This window comes from Aythya marila, assembly GCF_965140915.1.
Source record: "Aythya marila genome assembly, chromosome: 18".
NCBI classification, from domain to species: domain Eukaryota; kingdom Metazoa; phylum Chordata; class Aves; order Anseriformes; family Anatidae; genus Aythya; species Aythya marila.
In genome coordinates this window covers 6,442,056-6,459,711 of record NC_139059.1, presented here as the reverse complement: position 1 = coordinate 6,459,711, position 17,656 = coordinate 6,442,056, and the positions used below count along the sequence as shown (strand labels likewise).

General features: G+C 40.9%; 2 protein-coding genes across 4 annotated transcripts in view; one reads left to right on the top strand and one right to left on the bottom strand.

Moving 5' to 3' along the window:
* Window positions 1–91: 91 nt before the first annotated feature.
* Window positions 92–9,020, top strand: LOC309885297 (protein Njmu-R1). Of its 2 annotated transcripts, XM_082775095.1 has the most exons (11): window positions 92–638; window positions 889–969; window positions 1,446–1,571; window positions 2,027–2,167; window positions 2,361–2,418; window positions 3,054–3,173; window positions 3,807–3,871; window positions 3,992–4,128; window positions 4,609–4,712; window positions 5,299–5,540; window positions 6,616–9,020. In XM_082775095.1, exons 1-10 carry the CDS (start codon window positions 508–510, stop codon window positions 5,506–5,508), a joined length of 1,173 nt encoding a protein of 390 aa, XP_082631221.1. In that variant the 5' UTR covers window positions 92–507; the 3' UTR covers window positions 5,509–5,540; window positions 6,616–9,020. The 2 variants fall into 2 exon arrangements, with proteins under 2 accessions (XP_082631221.1, XP_082631220.1); XM_082775094.1 differs by having other exon boundaries at window positions 5,299–7,987.
* Window positions 9,021–13,437: 4,417 nt separating this feature from the next.
* Window positions 13,438–17,656, bottom strand: part of RHBDL3 (rhomboid like 3) — a gene marked incomplete at its 5' end in the record, with an annotated part of 59,171 nt that continues 54,952 nt past the window's right edge. For both annotated transcript variants that reach the window (XM_082774577.1, XM_082774578.1), the window contains 3 exons: window positions 13,438–13,849; window positions 14,584–14,644; window positions 16,273–16,373. In XM_082774577.1, the coding sequence (XP_082630703.1) occupies window positions 13,578–13,849; window positions 14,584–14,644; window positions 16,273–16,373 (434 nt within the window). In that variant the 3' untranslated portion in view covers window positions 13,438–13,577. The remainder of the gene's footprint in view (window positions 13,850–14,583; window positions 14,645–16,272; window positions 16,374–17,656) is intronic.

Genomic DNA, 17,656 nt, shown 5'->3' with positions numbered 1-17,656 from the left:
AGCTCGGCGGTCCCGGCATGCCGCGCGGCGGGGAATGGGGGCAGAGGGAAGGGGCCGTGACGGGACAGTGCGGCCGCCATTTTGTCTCAGCCTCGCCTGAGGGATCGGCGGGGGCCTTTCGCACTTCCCTGCTTGGTGTTAGTGATAAATTCTTGGGTTTGGGGTTTTTCTCTGTCCAAGCAGAGCAGGCAAGAAGCCGTTCGCTCTTAAACCGCTCATTGTAGGGGTTTGGGCTGTGATGAAAGTTTACTGGCCCGGGTTCCTTATGGTTCCCCTCGTGTTCTTCAATAAATGGCACTAACGCAGCAGCCGCAGCGCCCGCCGGGCGGCAGCTTCCCCCCAGCCGCCGGGCTCTAACGGTCCCGGCTCGTTACCGCCTCACGGGGCGGGCACGACGAGCTGAGGCGCAGCCCCGCGGGCTGCCCGCCCCTTCCCCGCCCGGCCTCAGGGGCGGGGAGCGGTGGCGGCTGAGGCGCGGCGGGGGCCGGGGTCGGGGTCGGGCTCGGTATGCTGCCGGCGCTGCCGGACGGCGAGGAGCGGGAGCTGGAGAGCAGCGAGGAGGGCGGCACCGGAGAGGAGCGGCGGCCGGAGCGGCACGGCAGCACCTACCACAGCCTCTACGGCTACCGGAGCCGCAGGTGAGGGGCCGGGTCCGCCCCGCGGGGAGGCCGTTTCCAGGCCTCGTCTGTTCCCAGGTGCTCGATTTCGCTTTTTTTCGCTTCTCTTGCACAAGATTTTTTTATTTTTTTTCCCCCTCTGATAATATTCTCGTTTCCTGTTCCCGCTTTAAAACGCCCCCAGGCAGTACCTTTCCCCACTGCCTGTTCTGCCTGTATGTTGTGGCTGTGAAAAAAAAAATAAAGCTGATAAGAATTCCTTGATTTTAAGATCTTCACGACAGGGAGCAGACAGTGGGGATGGCAGTCCCGGCAGTGCAGCAGCAGAGACACCCTCCAGTGAGGATTTCAGGTAAAGCCACTCTGCAGAAGTGTGTAATCATCTCTTACGTCCCATTTTGATGTCTTTGCCATATTGGTGTCTTTATGCAGATAACAGATAACTAAAACTTGTAACCAATTTTATTTTGACAAGTTATCGTTCTACAAGCTGTGCAATATGGTTGTTGCTCTGTTACAACTATGGAAATAGAAATGAAGAGGACCAGTCACTGACTTTGTCATAGGTGCTCAGGAGCTCAGCATCAGCTGACACCACAGCTCCAGACTTCTGGTCTAGTGGACAAACCACTGAATGCATTCCTAATGGGCCAGAAGTCACAGAGTGAGTTATCTGTAAGCCAGGGAGAGATCACAGTGGTCTCCCTTCTAGAAGCAGATGACTGCAAGCAGATCTGCTCTTGTTTAGAGAAACAAAACCACATTCTATGATTCTATGAAAACAGTTATATTTGCTTTTTGCTAATGATTTCATCTTGCTTTTTAAAGTCTCACCTTGCTGGACACAAACTTACCAACTGAAGCAGAAACTGAATTCCGTAGTTTTATTGCTAAACGTCTGACTAAAGGAGCCCTTTTTGAAGGGATGGGGAATGTAGCATCTGTGGATTTGAGGTAAAACATGACTTTTAAATTATTTATGAATGAGAAGCTGTAGGAAACACCGACAGCATTGCACATCTTGCTATCTACTTTTGCACTTAGGTTTAGTTGTAATTGCATGTTCTCAGTCTATTGCTGCTGTTAATAACAGCGGTACGCAAATGGTACTTTTCTCTTTTTCTGGGTAGCTTTGAGAAAACTTTCTTAGTAAATAATTTATGGCTTCAGTATTTAAAAACTATTACCAGTATTTACGACTATTTCCTATTAAGCTACTCTTAGTGTACTATAGAATGAAAAAAGAGAAGGTCTAAGACAGTTCGGTATGTGACTATGGGAGCCACCTGTGCTGGGGGTGAAAATTATTCATAGAAGTCATATGTCCAGCTTTCACATTAATTTAAAGTAATGTACCTTTAACTTTTTTTTTTTTTTTTTTTTTTTTTTTTTTTTTTTTTACTGCACAGCATACCAGAATGTAAAGTTGGCTGTTATTACTGTCTTTTGAAACAAGAAAATCTTTTAGAAACACCAATACTGGAATCGGACATAAATGCTGCAGAATATGTGGTTTGTTTCCTGGGTGGCTCAGAGAAAGGTCTGGAACTATATCCTTACCTTATCTGTGTGAAGAGAAAAATGATGTAAAAACGATGTTCTCTTCTTGTCCATTTCCTGCTTGAAATGAGCCCATTTGTGCATATGTTCCAGTGCATAACTGAAAATGTCAGTAACAACCATATCCTGAAAGGGCAAAATACAGATTTGAGCTGATGTATCTTACTTTCCTTAAGAAGATACTTTCAGACTTGAGCTGGACAAATACATTCAAAGTCTGAAGCTAAACCTTGATGTGGAGGTAAGTTCTTTTTTTAAAGCAGTGAATATGACTTTTTAAACAAATTTATTACTCAAGCGATCCAGAAGAATTATATAGAGACAAAACTCTGGGAGAGATAGGTACTAGCTCCACTGTAGAGATTGTGAATGTCTAAAGTACTGACAGCCACGCAGCTTAGAAGGGAAAAAAAAGGGATTTTTTTGTGCCAGTCATAAATTGCTCAAAGGTTACTTGCAGCTAACGTGAGAGAGAAGACTGACTAATAAAATATAATGGTCTACAGGAAAGTTATCCACGTCCACCTAGATTCTTACCACTTCTTAACATTAAGGAAGGATTCTTATTGATGGGTCTTGTCGCAATTCTTCTAATAGAAACTATGTGTTTGAAGTTACTGTTTCGTCCTGTCTGCTGGTGCATGCTGTTTGCTCAGTAGAACTCCTAATATATTGCAGATTTTTCTACTTCTTGAAACATGAAAACCATTGTAGCTTATATTCCAAAAGCTGTAGCTTTAAATGTCAAACTCATTATTTTAATCTAGTATTGTTTGAAATGAAAAAGGTTTTGATATCCAAATATTTTATGTTGGATAGATTATTAACGGGCTTTTAATTTGTAGTTAAAAGCTTTGATGTTTCAACTTTTTACAGCAAAAAACCTTGGAGACCTATGTTAACCCCTATTTGAGAAGCTGGTTTGAGAATTCCATATGCCCTATTCAAAGAGTAGTACAGCTCTTCCAGGAGAAACTTGCCTTCTTGTTACATGCTGTAAGTGTATTTCAAACTGGGTATCTAAAAAGGGCTCAAAAGACATCTCAGTGACTGTAATGTGTTTAAAATATTTCTTACATTTGCTTTCTCAAACAGGAGTAAATAAGGAACACCGTTTGTTTTAAAGTTCAGGACAAGTTCTTTCTTCCTGCTTTATTGCTAAGGATACTTAGCAATTTTTTGCATCAAGAATCAATAAACTGTAATTTTTGTAGTTAACTAATTTTAGATCCTTTAGTAGTGTCCAAGGTATAAGTAGAATGAGAAAACTAGACATGGTATGAGCAAGCTGACCTTGCTATAATCCCCGTGAGTCAGAAGGGCTGTTACATTGCCTGTAGGCTTCATGTAATTCCCTGGTACAAAAAATAAAATTAATCCTAGCATTAGCCCATGAGTTTAAGAAGATTTTGGATGGAATAGCTAATAAAGTGTAACCACTGTATTTCTTCTGAATGCAAAGCCAGCTGCAATGATTATGATATGGAATATTTCCTTTCTATTCTTACTCTGAAAACAGTAAATTTAAAAGTACGACGTTAAACGTTTATTGCTAGTAGCTACAATGTAGCAATGGAAGTAATCTCCAAGATGCATCTAGCTTTTTAACTTTTGTTTCTTTATTATAAGGCATTGAGTTATACTCCTGTGGAAGTAAAAAATGCAGATGAAAGAACAGAAAAAGACATTAACAGGTAAGGATACTTTGAGATTAAGGTACCTGTGAATAACTTGGCTTTTTTGTATGACACCTTCCTGTTCTTGCTGTTCTTAAACTATAGAAACAAGCAGTTCACAAGAGCTTTTTGTGTCAGGTTTCTGGCAGCTGCCAGTCTCCAAGGACTTGTTCAGGAAGGCACAATGACCTCCTTGTGCATTGCCATGACTGAGGAACAGCACAAGTCGATGATTATAGACTGTAGTGGACCCCAGCCTCAGCTGCATAATGCAGGTGAGATTACAGCTGTTATATCCCCCTTTATCCCTCAGCTGCTGAGAACCCTTGACATTAGAAATAGTTGAGGATATTCAGCAGCTCACAGATTTATGGCCAGAAAGTCTGGATTATGTCTGGAAACTGGAACACCTGTTTACCCGTGAGTTAGCAGAGGAATTTTTTTTTTACCTGTTGTAGTTTACAGACCATGAAACTATGATTTTCACACTTCATGGAAGCTGCAAAATGATTGTCAAAAATCCAACCAGAAAAACAAAAAAGTTGTGAATTCAACAATCAGAAAAAAAAATCATATAATTGCTGTATCTGTGTTTGCTTTTCTACATGTACTGTTTTTCTCAAGTCTTAATTCCTGGCCCAGGTATATTATTATCATTTGACATACAGAGCACTTAAACAACGTGAATGCAGTTATATGTCTATGTTGAGCCCATTTCCTCTTTGCTCATCTCTGTGTTCCTGAACACACAACAGGAAGCAACAGATTTTGTGAGGACTGGATGCATGCTTTTGTAAACGGTGCTGAAGGTGGAAATCCATTTCTCTTCCGGCAGATTTTGGAAAACTTTAAATTGAAGGTAACTGTTTGTATTTGTTAAAGACTTGGAACAGACATTGGGTTATTGAGGGACGAGGTTATTGCTTTTGCACCAAAGTAGAGTTTTAGGTTACTTACAATGTCTGTACATCATTGACTGGTTACCTCTAAAGTTTAGTTTTAGAACTGGCTTACTGTAGTTGACAAGACTAGAATGTAAAGCAGCATGAAAGTTTCTTCAGCAAGTACTCCAATGGCCTTTTCTCCTATTTAAAATAAGTTGTTTTTTTTTTTTTTTTTTTCTCCTTATAATACTGTTAGTTTGAGCTTTGTACACATAGTATTGTATAATTGGGTAATATGCATTGAGTTTTTTAAACTTAAGTGACCCGTCATAATAGGAGAGGTAAATGCTTGGTACTGCAACTCGATAATGTCCACACCTTCTGCATTGTTAGAGTAATAGTGGTAATACCCATCAATGACATTACTCACTAAATTCTTATGTTACTCTTGAGTAACAATGTAGAATTGTTTTGCTTGTACTGCTATTCTTCCTGCACTTTTCTACGTTGTTTTCTTTCCATGTAGAAGGATAAGAAAATTCTCAATAACTGTCTTTCCAGGCTATACAAGACATTAACAACCTGAAGAGGTTTATTCGACAGGCTGAAATGAACCACTACGCCTTGTTCAAGTGTTACATGTTTTTAAAGAACTGTGGCAGTGGAGACATTCTTTTGAAGATTGTTAAAGTAGAACATGCAGAAATGCCGGAAGCCAGAAATGTAGTGACTGTCCTTGAGGAATTCATGAGAGAAACAGCAGTGGCTTAAAATTATCTTAATTATTCGACACTTGTTGGAGGGTATTGTATAAATCATTAATTTCTTCTTTGCAGCTTAGTTTCACTATTGGAGAAATTTTAATTTATATTTAAAAGTATTACCCAACTCAAACCTAAGTTGCAATTTCAGCTACTTATTTTTTTTGAGAAAGTAGCATGAGCTTTTTATTTAATGTGATTTACACATTAAAAAGTGTAAACGTGTTTTAATGTGATTTACACCAGATCTTACAAACTCATGCATAGTTTTCAGTGCTTACTGGATTCTCCAAATGACTTGTTCTTTTTCTGAGGAAGTCATGACATTTGTTTTTACTGTCACTGTAGGAAAAAGAAAAAATTTCCTTAGCTCACAAGCATTTTGGTGTTTTAGATATTTTAAATATATTTGAAATTATCATGTCTAATCATTAAGATCTGGTTAGTTTTAATAGAAAAAGAAGCACAAACATTTGGATAAATCATAACAATGAGTTCATCATTGTCTCTTCAACATGGGTAACAAGTCTGTAGCTAGTTTCTACATTCTATTTTCAAAGCAGCAGTTCGTTCTCCTACTAAATAAGCAACTTGTTAATTGATAGGAAACAGTATTGCCTGAAGACTGAACAGAGTTTTAGGAATCAGTTTGCATGTGCTTCTATTGATGTATACATATTATATATAACGTGCTGGTCTGGCATGTTAAATTCCCAGGCTAGATGATGAATTGAATTCTTCATTAGTTTGCATTTTTTGTGATCGAGATCTTCTTTGTACATTCCTAGTACCCAATTTGCAAAATTGAAAATAATCATGTTTTCTAGTACTGAATAATTAATTCTGAAGATTTTATAGGTGCAATATTAACTTAATAGAAGCTTTGTCAGAAATCGAAGTAAACTAAGTTTCCAAATTAATTATTCAGACTTGAAAACACTTGACTGTATTTCAGCAATGAATTCGTATCCACATCATGAGACATTTAGACAATAGAATACTTGAATATCTGCCTACAGATGGAATCAAAACTGGCAAGGTCTCTGGGTGACCATATAATTAAGAACTATTTCTGCAATCTGATATAAGCAAAAGTGCCTATTGCTTTCCTTTGCAGCAGAGGGTGTTTGAATGCCTAACTTGGAACATTTGAACAACTCTCCCATTCAAGGCCTGAAACACCAACTATAACAGTCTCCCTGATGCAGTTAAGTTTGTTTGTTCTGCCAGTCCTGTATACTGTGATAAGTCAAAAGCTTTCCAGTGACAGTGCTGTGTTGGACCTGTAATAAGGCTTACAATAAAAGGTATTAAAATCCTTAGTAGTGTGTCTACAGTAAATTACAAATGAGTGTTGTCCTTGATGTTTCCTTTTAAAACAGTTCATTCACACAATTAACACAATAACCTGAGTTATCTTATTATTCTGTAACCTGTACTACACTCATTTATATTAGATTTTTATTTTATTTGCTATATCAATGATCACATACTACTTTAAAATCCAATTAATATTTTTCACCTTCACCTATAAAACTTCCCTTACTGTAGTTCAGGCTTCTCCTCTACAAGGTAATGAGTTGATCAGTATCAGTCCCACTGAATTTACACTCTCTTATAAAAAAAAAAAAAGGACAACTGGAAAGCTGCAGTAACAGCTTCTCCTGTTGCAAATTGCTTTTGTGGAATTTTGCTAGTGCGGAAGGTGGCTGGCATGAAAAATAAAACTGCTTTCTGCAGCCTTTGTTTTAACGTCACTTTGCTTTTATCAGCTTTACACTGACTTTGCTATTTTGCTTAATTTTCAAACCTGTAAGATTCATACTGCAGTTTTTAGGATTAGATTTAAAACCCTTGGGAGACGGGGGGGAGAGGAGGGGACAGCAAACCAGACTTATGTTAAGAATGCAAGTTTACCTTTAGCTGACAGACTTCTCACAAGTTGAAAGATCGGGGTCTGGTTTCTTCTTTTTTTGTTTCTGTCTCTCCCTCCCTCCCTCTGAGAAGTAGCACATAAACCAATTAGTATTTCTCTTTCCAACACTTAAGAGCAGTGCTTACTATACAGCATATGATTAGAGTTATGGGAATAAAATAATGAGTTGTATGAGTTTGTATGATCAAGGGTAAGTCTCAAGGCTGCCAACTTTTGGCTCCTTTCCTGCAACAGATTTTCTGGAATTGGTAATATTTCTGTCCTTCAGTTTGCCTTTCTAAAATTATTTTAACCAGCTAGAAAAATACATAGCGTTAACAGACACCAGTTCCTGTACTAACTAACAGACACAAATAGATAAAATCTACCTTACTTACCCTTTCGCAGAAATTCCTCAACTAGTGAATAAAAAACTTTAAGTGCCTCAAAGCTCAATTAAACGCAGAAAACTACTACCAAGAGTTGAGTCCTGCATATAGCAGCAGTAGTCTTAGGAGTAACAAATCTGGCAGGGACTGCTGCTAGTTACATTTTCATTTCTTCAACTTTAACACAATAGTTCCCAACAAAAACACAAAACATTTTTCAAAATAAGCCTTCCCCTTTTATTTAATAACTAAATCATTCAGAGATTTGCTGCAGAACCTCCTGGATACATTGTTTTCACTATGGGATCAAGAGATGAGAATATATTGGCTCTGAGATTTTAAGTCTAATGTTAAAAGACAACAACCTTTCACCCCCTAGCTCCCCAATTTTTTTTAAAACAGTCTAACGTATTTGGTCTTCAACTTCCCCTCAGTTTTGAGGTCACTACTGCTTTAAAGCTTCAGTTGTTAAATAGTGGGACAAGACCTGAATTTTTAATACCAGTCAGAAGCCATTTCTGTGTCCTTGTTATACCTCATGGAGAAATAAAGCAGCAGTTCAGTACCGTTTTATCAGACTGTAGACAAACTTAAAAATTGTCTCTGAAAGTTTTTTCTTGGTTGATTTTTGGCACGTGATGTAAACCAGCTCTATTTGATTAAAAAAGAAACAAAACCAAAAAATCCACCAACAAAAAATTTAATGGATTCTGCACTCAAATAATATTGTTACAACAAAAATATACAGAACATACACAATACAAAAATATTTGGAAACATATCATAGCGTGTTACCTTGCAAATATAATTGTTTTACTTGACCTTAACAGGCAAGTAACATTTGTTCAGTATTTTAAGGCAGAAAATTACATTGTTTAGTGCTTTGTGTTTAACATTTGGATGTGTTGTTAAGATTAGTAGTGTAAGCAAAAGAAAAGCTGCACAAGTCTAGCTTTATTTGCAAACTAATCAGACACTCTGGGGGAGTCAGGAGACAGCCAGTGACTAACGTATCTATTAAGCTCACTGGAAATTAATTTTTTTTTTTGCTACTTAAATGAGGCCTGCAGAATATTTTGTGCTCTGTATCATAAAGTACCCTGAAACATAAGTTTTCTGGCATTTCAAAAATACCTCATTAGAAAACTTTTCCCAATTAAAAGCTATTAATAGTGACATTACAAATACATTTACCTTTAAACAAGCTTTGTTTCTGTCTTACATGTGATTCTTTCTTTATACAGCTGCACTGTTTTCATTTACAACCAGCTCTCAGCTTCAGTGATCACAGAAGGAATTTTTGAGCCACGTTACAGAACACTGTGAAGCAGCCACTACTATAAAAGAAACACAACAGCAGTGATATTGAAAAAAGAGGCTAAAATCCCAGAAGTGCTTTTGTTCTCTGGATCCTAGTTTGCCTCCAGAGGTTGCTGGTGTTGAACTGCATTCATATTTTCCAGTTTCACTTCAGGTAAAGCCAGTGGATGGGGTTTCCAAAGCAACTGGGCTGAGCTTGAATCCATATAAATGGATAAACCAAGTTCTTTACTCACTGAAGTATGTGTGAAAATCCTACCCACGATCCTGCGAGACTAAATATTGGCACAAAACAGCAGCTGTCTTGTAAGGTCAGCAGATAGCTGTTATTTTTGTCTCAGCTCTAAATGTGTCAGATTCTATTCTTTATAACTAATTCAAATTGAAACTATCTAATCAATTTAAAGCATAAGGGCATTAAAATCCTCAGAAGGAGCAAGGTCTTGGGACACAGAATCCCTAAGCTTTATTTCTACTACAGCAACCTCAGAGAATTAAAATTTCTCTGGCCTCCCCCTTCTCCATTGATAAAATACTTCCTCCTGCTAAAAGAGCAAGTACTGAAGAAACACAATATGCCACATAAGTGCTAATCTTCCCCACTAACTAATGGGGATAAAAATGACGTGAAATGTTGGCTTAAAAACTCAAAAGTGAATTCATCACTTCTACTACTCTACACCTCAGGCAGAGATTGTTTCTGGTAAGCTCCTCTCCCATCACTCCATTTGAACCCGCCCCATCTCCTTATAGAATTACTGATGTGTGCAAAATTAATCTCTACCTGCATCCAAATATTTAGGAATAAAAGTGCCATTTGCAAGTCCCACGGACGTTGCTCTACCAGTTTCTCTGCCACCCTCTTTCCCATAGCTGTCTGAGCTACTTCTCAGGTCTCGTCTTGGATGAGAGATCAGTAAAAGGCTTTGAGTTGGACCCCGTCTGTGCTGTCTCCCTGCGGCCGGCAGGTGTCCCTGAAGGAGCTGTACAACCAGCACCCCAGGCTGCGCTACTGCTCCCTGCACCCATCCTCTCTGGACCAGTGCTGCAATATACTTACTAAGTGGGAAGTCCAGCACAGAAACGGCTTTTTTTCCATGTGCTGTGTCCTCATTCAAGGACACAGGCATAAAATAGCTTCCTCTAACGCGCGCTGTCTCAAATCTGTGCATTGGTAACAGTCCTTGTCTTTCTCTCTGGCACTTCATATCCACACAAAAGATTCATATTTTATCCAATTCATGTAAAATCCTGTCAGCATCTGAAATAAGACCAAAACAATCACCAAAAGCAGTCCCTCAGTGGATGGTTCCTTCAGGAACACATTGCTGACTGTGATAAGTTGGAACCACAAATGAGCAGGATGGAGAATATTAAAGCTCTGACATAAGCCAGCAGCATCAAGGACATCTGGAGGTAAAAGAAAAGCCTGTTTGCTGTTAGCTCTCTGGCGCTGCAGCACTGTGGCACTCCTGGGTGCATTAGAAAACAATGTAACTGGGTTTCCTGATACTCTGTAAAAATATAACAAATTTTCACAATATCAGTTTAGTGATATAAACAATTATAAAAACTTAAGCACTTCGTCTGCTAACAATCTATCAGCTTATGGAGTCAGGAGCAGTATTACAGGCTCTGCATATGACCTGCTCTATATAAGGGGAGACATTTCAGCTCTGATGAACAGGAATGTGAGAGGGTTTCATTTCTTCAGAATAAGTCTAGTGCTGTTCTGAAGTCTGACCTTTCTGATCCCAAGGGTTGCTTGTAGATTTCCTCAGACAGGGCATGGGACGACAGGAATGAAAGTTGCAAAGATGAACAATAGTTTAAGAGAAAAAGTCAAAAGCTCAAAGTGAGGGTTTTGTAATTTTCTTGTAAATTAGTTCATGTAAACTATGTTTACTTACAGATGAAGGAAGAAAGAAGGGCACCTGTACTACCTATGCAGCTCCCTCATTCTCCTGAGCAAAGGCAAAGATATATTGGCCAGGGTGAGGCTGATGAAGAAAGTGGCAGCCCTCAAATCTGTAGCTTGCTGCTTCACCACAGAGCACATCACTGGCAGGCACAGAAAGTTTTCCTGGGAAGAAACTGATGGGTATTAAGTAGCTTTTGGCTAAGAAACCAAAAATTAAAGTTAATTGGTGCATACTGTACTCTGACAAATTATAGACAAAATAATCTGGGATTTATTAACATTTTCTACCTAGAATTTCAAAGGTTTAAGAGAACTTGCAGGGAAACTCTCACTTCCTGCTCAGCTTTGTTTTAAAGGCATCTGCAATCAGAAAGGTTTCATAACAGGTGAGGAAAGGAATATCCTCCTTATGCATTAGCCATGCTTTCCTCAGTATTCTAGTCCCCCTCCTTCCTGTTTCCCTATGTCTCCACCAGTATGAAACTCGCTGGCAAGCTCCTGATCTGAAGCAACACATGTAAACTCTTATGACTACTCTGAGCTGGACCCAAACTGCAGAGATAAAAATAGAATAGGGATCAGTCCTCTTCTTTGAAATGAATGGAGTTCTGACCTTTGTACCTTGATCTGAGGGCCCATGAACAACATGCCAGCCATGCAGAACAACAAAGGTGCAGTTGCCCTCAGAGACTCCATTTCTGTGCACAAAGATGGCAAAACTTGTTCCTTTTGCAGACAAGACTCATTCCAGGTTGTAGAAACACTTTCCTTCTCCCCTTTCTCTTTCACTGAGGCAACAGGATTTTTACTAGCAGATACTGTGGGAGAACTTCAGCCTTCCAGAGAGATTTTTCCTATAAAGGCAAATAAGTGGACAGCTGATGAATTCTCAAGAATTTCCCCTCTAGAAAGCCAAGCTCCCACTAGTTTGTTGTATCATCTGGCAGCACCATTTACACAGATGAGAGAATAATGCCCATGATACAGAAACCCTTTGCTACAGAGAAAACCTAACTGCTACACTGCCCATGAGATGTGCTATGGAAGGCTCTGGTGGCTGGGCACCAACATGCAAACAGAAAAAGGAAAAAAAAGGAGCTAGTCTAGGCCAAACTGGGTGGGCGTAGGGGGGGAGAAAAGGAAGGCATCCATATTTCTCAGCTGTGGTTTGGCAGCTCTCTAAAGTGAGAAGCATAACAACACCTTACAGAGGCATGCACCATACTGCCATTCCAGTCTGGCCCCCAGGTCCATGCAGGCAGCATGCATCATGCTGCTGTATGGGCTGTGCTGCAGACCAGATTCCTAAAACCTGGGCATGACCTATGCTAAGCAAAAAGGCATCACTACAGCTGACTGCTGCTTGGAGCCCCTGATCTTCCATTGCCTCAGAAATACTTGCCTTCCTCAAAACATAGCAGTCAATTTAAAATCAGCTTTATCATTTTCACAATGATCACTGTAACAAGCTTTCCACTTCAGGTTGAAAACGGCGGTATAAAACCTCATTTGACTCCACTGACTTGAGTGGACAAACCTGGCACCAATCAGACTGCGTGGCACTAAAGCCCAGACAGCTCCCACCCTGTGCTGCTGTGGGTGATCCAGGTCCCACTTACACAGCAAGAGCCTGCTGGAAGAGTGTTACAGGCCACGTGTTGTTACAACAATATGTCTAGAAACAAAGTGAGAAGAAAGCAGCACCTGATTGTCAACCAATAAAACCACAAATAAACATTTGCCCTTCTTTTCTCCATCCCCCAGTAAGAAACCCCAGTCACACCCTTTAGCTACAACAGGCTGGGGGGAGGAAATAAAAATCAAACAAAATATGCACAGTAAAAGTCACCTCTGGGTGAGTGTCCATATTACTCTAAAGAGTTCCCAAGGTTTATAGTGCAATTGCGTATGACCTGTAGTTGAAGACCAGTCTCCACCGCTTTGGGTGGTCAAGATTTGCTGACCCCTTTCAAAGGTGAGTAAGACAGGTTTCACCAGAGGCTTAATTTTCATTAAGGAATCATTCAAGTAATTAGACAGTGGCACTGGTATGGCTGAACAGTCAGACGTATCCGTAGAAACCAAATCCAATCTGCCTTGTGAGTACCGTGCAAATCTCTAGTTAGTAATTGACTGCTCTTTTTCCCTTCTAGTGTTCAGTAACTTTGAGGAGATTCATTCAACAACTGGCTGCAATTCCAACACTGACTTGGAAAATGCAAATATCCCATACAAAATATTGATGTGTGCTAACAAACCAAGTGATAAATGCCCAGTTTCAAGCTGCCCAGTGGGAGCCCCGGCAGTGAAGAAACTGCAGGGTCCAGACCAGGCAGCACAGTGCCTGCTAGATTTATGAACAAACAGATCAATCCATTCACTCGTGAGATCTTTAAGTGTCTCCTTCAGCACACACTTGTGTTCAAAATAATCATCCTCCCCTAAGCTAAATAGAAAAATAGATCCTCCATCTTGGCTCATATAACTTAGCTGGCAGATGACTTCTGCTCTCCAGAGGTTTCTGTCCCATGCATTCAAGGAGGGGGAGGTAGTTTCAGATCCAACAGGCTGTAGGCAAAAATGTTCCAGAAGATGGCAAACAACACAAAAATGAGATAAATAGAAAGGAAGATCCACCATAAAGTCTGATCTTGAAGTCTCTGCTCATAGTTCCTCAAGATGACAACTCCAAGGGTGATTCCAACCATCACCCCTCCCAGGTGAGCCATGAAGCTGGGGTGTGGGCATGGAGGGTAAGCAGAGGGGTGGAATCGCAGCCACACAGCTCTTCCAAATTCAAAACTCACTGGAACAAAAAAAGGAAGAACAAATTAATTGTACAAGTCTATTCCTTCTCAAGTCCATCTTGCAGGCAACGCTACAGCCCTGAAGAGACAGAATAAAAGAGAAACCGCCTGGTATAGTGAGCACAGGGGAGCTGGGAAGCCACAGTTGTGTAAGGCACACTGAGATGAGGTCTCCCCAGTGGATGGGTAAGTGGTCTGGCCTTGTGGAAGAGCAGACAGGTGAAGGAATATTCCCATTCCAAAATTTATATCAAAACCATAAAAAAAGGCCTTCCCCCGAGTTAGACTTTGAAGACAATTGTCTGTGATGAACAGAAGCTTAGTTTCCCTTATCATGCCACCCGAGGGATTGGATACGTCTGGAATATAATTCATTAATATGCGTATAATGTGGTTGCCATCCCAGATAGAAAGTGCTCTAGGATGCCTATACATGAGCATTATGAAAGCACTGCTTGTTTGTGAATTCAAAGGCGAGATGCTTAAGTCCCAGATCTTCACAAATGCCACAAGCTACAGATGCTGGCTAACAACAAATCCTCATTTACAAATGCTTGTGTTGAAAGCCAAAATCTGCATTTGAGAGTGATGTGGTTTCTGCTGCCAGAAGGTCCAGCTGCAAGTTCCTACCAAAACTGCTGCAAAGCCAAAACACCCTGAATCAGCACAAACCCTTATGACAAGGACAAACAAGACAGGATTGCATGTGTGCCAAGTATTGCATGATACTTACTACAGATCAAGGCAACAGCCATGCGCAGCAGTTTGAATTGGCACTTCATTCCTGACCAGTTCTGGAGAGGAGACAAGGAAAACAAAGTGATGCTGCATGCAAACCTGGAGGGATTTTACATTTGGTTCTGTACTGGAGGAGCATCAAGGGCAAATATCCCTTGGAACACACCCCTTTCATTGCCTTAACCACCTAGCTGTGAATTTTCCACTCACCACACCACATATAGATCTGTCAATCCCAGAGGACATAGCCATAAAGAACATATTATAGACTTGTCCACGTTATAGAAAATCCATTACTTCTTTGCCTGGCAGTCTTACTGACTTCACTTGCCTGAGACTCAGCTGGCCCACCTCTGTCCCTTACACCAGCCTGGCCCTTTGCTGGCCTTGCCATTCTCCAGAGGTTGGGAAGAGCTCCCACGGAAGACCACGGACAAAAGAAACAACAAAAGCAAAGAAACAACAGATAATGGAGAAAGATAGGTGCTACTGTAGGAATTGCTAAATAGATTCAGAGGAGTCCCATGAGTAGTGAACTGACAGGCCGTTTTACATTGTAAGAAGTCTGGGGAGGTAACTGGTGAAGACCCTCCACACACACCTGGCAGAGCTTTGTTCCTCTAAAGCAACAGCTCCTCTATCCCCCTCTGACCCTGTGAATCTCAGGGTGAAGAACCCGTGTCTGCATTACCACCCTATGAGAGAGAACAAACACCCTCCTGGTTCTCTTTGACACAAGACACTGAAAAAAAACAGTGTGACAGGAAGAAATGCTGTAATATAGGAGCATGCTCTCTCCTCTGCTACTTAGCTCTGTCAGACACTCAAGTGCCCTAGTTTGGCAACAGCCCCCAGCTCATTCATGCTTTGAAAAGCTTAAAGACAGCACAGGAGACCTATTCTGCTCAGGAAGCTGCTCACTCCCCCTACTCCCAGATGCCACAAAGGCTGCCTGGAGCAGCACCATTGCGGGTTGCAGCCCAAGCCTACTGATTTCACAGAATACTAGCATTAAAAACAAGGTTTCTTTTAGGCTTGACACAAGTACCACCACGCACATGCACGTTTAGGGGCTGCACAGGCAGACGTGCCTGGCTCTGCTACCGCCTTTCTGAGGACCTTGGATATGCCACTGTTTCCAGGTCTAAGAGGAACGACAATGCTGATATTCACTGACCTTTGTAAAGTACTTCACAAGGTGAAAGAGACAAAAGATAGCATCACTACTATGCCCAGGGTTCAGTTTCAGTCTCAGTCTGGGTTTTACAAAAGCGGATAAGGAATATTCTGCACATAAAGCCAGCAAACACTACATTTCTTTAGGTGCTCCCTAACACAACATGATGCTCTGCAGACAGAAACAGCTCTGCAACTTTTGCAGATCCAGTCAGCTCCTTCTCTTTCAATCCCTTTCAAGAAGAGCTAATAGACTGAAGTACAATAATAAATCTTGGATTACACCAGGATCTTTGGCTTCTCCCGACAAGCTGCTAGCCATCAGTGCACAAAGCCACCAACTACAGTGTCACATTTCCATTCCAGCACCAGGCCACTGGGACAAGACAACTGGGCAAGCTCTGAATGACAAACAACGGGGTCGGGCCCTGTTTCCGGTCCCTTGGGACACCTATCTGGCTGGATTCACTCACTTTAAATGGGGTTAGACAGTCATTCTGGTACTCACCATGACTATATTGGCCAAGTGAGCTGAGACAAGTGCATACACGCCTCCGGAGGAGCCCACCACAGGTGCTGTCATATCAGCTACTGACACTGCCAGGGATCCTGGGAGGAAGAACAAGGATTGTTAAAATTGCCAGCCACCGTTTCCTACCCTACAGCCCTACTAACCTGCCATTTCTGTGTTAAATGCTGCAGGTCAGCAATACAGGGATAAAGAAAAAGGAGAGGGGAAAATAAGAATCAGTCTATTTCTTTCCACCTCCTTTAAAAGCATCCAAGCTAAAAGCATCCAGAACAAAGCAGCAACGTATCTTCAACACTGTGCTGCAGAAGGTACTTACACCCTGATCAAAGCAACAAGGAAGCAGAAGACAGACAAGTGTCTTTGTCTTTTCCCTCTTTCGAGAATAAAATAGAAGTAGCTCCCATGCTGGAAAGATTTGCACAGTGAAAAGGAACTGGGGACTGGTAACTTAAACTAAAGACTCTGATCAAAGCACAGTCTGTTACTTATAAAACTGCAGAGTAAAACTACCTAAAAATAACCTGGATGGAGGCAGTAAACACAAGATGGAAAAATGACAGGTCAATCACATAAAGGCACCACTGATAACAATACACTCAAACATAGACACTGCTTCTCTTTATTGCAATTAGAGGCCTGGACCTGCTCAAAGCTCCTTTCTTTGCAAACTTTAAGAGTAACTGAAGAGAGACAAAGGCAGACTTGGTGTCACAAGGCAGGGTTAATGAAGGTGTTTATGATGAGTAGGGAAGGGGAAAAATGAAACAACAAATCTTGAGAGAGTCATCAGCAGTACAGAATCTTCTAACAGACTTCTTCGCTAATTGCTCAGGCGAGTCTGGGTCAAGACAGAGCCAAGGTTCCACCAGCCAACTCAGCTCACAGCTCCCTTCTTCACCCTGTGGCCCTGAGACTTTTCATCTCTTAAGCACTGCCATTAAGGAAAAAGTTAATTAGAAGTTAAGAAAGGATTAATGACAACTTGCAGTTAAATGCTTGGACACAGCACTGAGCACACACTTCTCACTCTGCCTTTCCACATGTCCTTTTAGCAAAGCCAGACAATGAGAAAAAAACATAAAAGTAGGGAGTGGCCACTGCAGCATGTCTGCATTTGACTTTTTATTCCTGGTTGTTTCGGAGGTGCTTTATTTTTAAATTGCCAGATCCTCAGCATACGTATGCTTTTTCTTCCATCTCCTGGCATACATCAAAGAATAAGGCATGTTTAATAACCGGCTAACAACTCAAATAGGTAAAGGCATCGTGGGATGCTTTTCTGTCTGAGAGTGTTTGATCACCTTTATAGTTCCATCCTGCACTAAAGGACAGAAGTTTTCCCTTTCCTTTTGGCACTTTT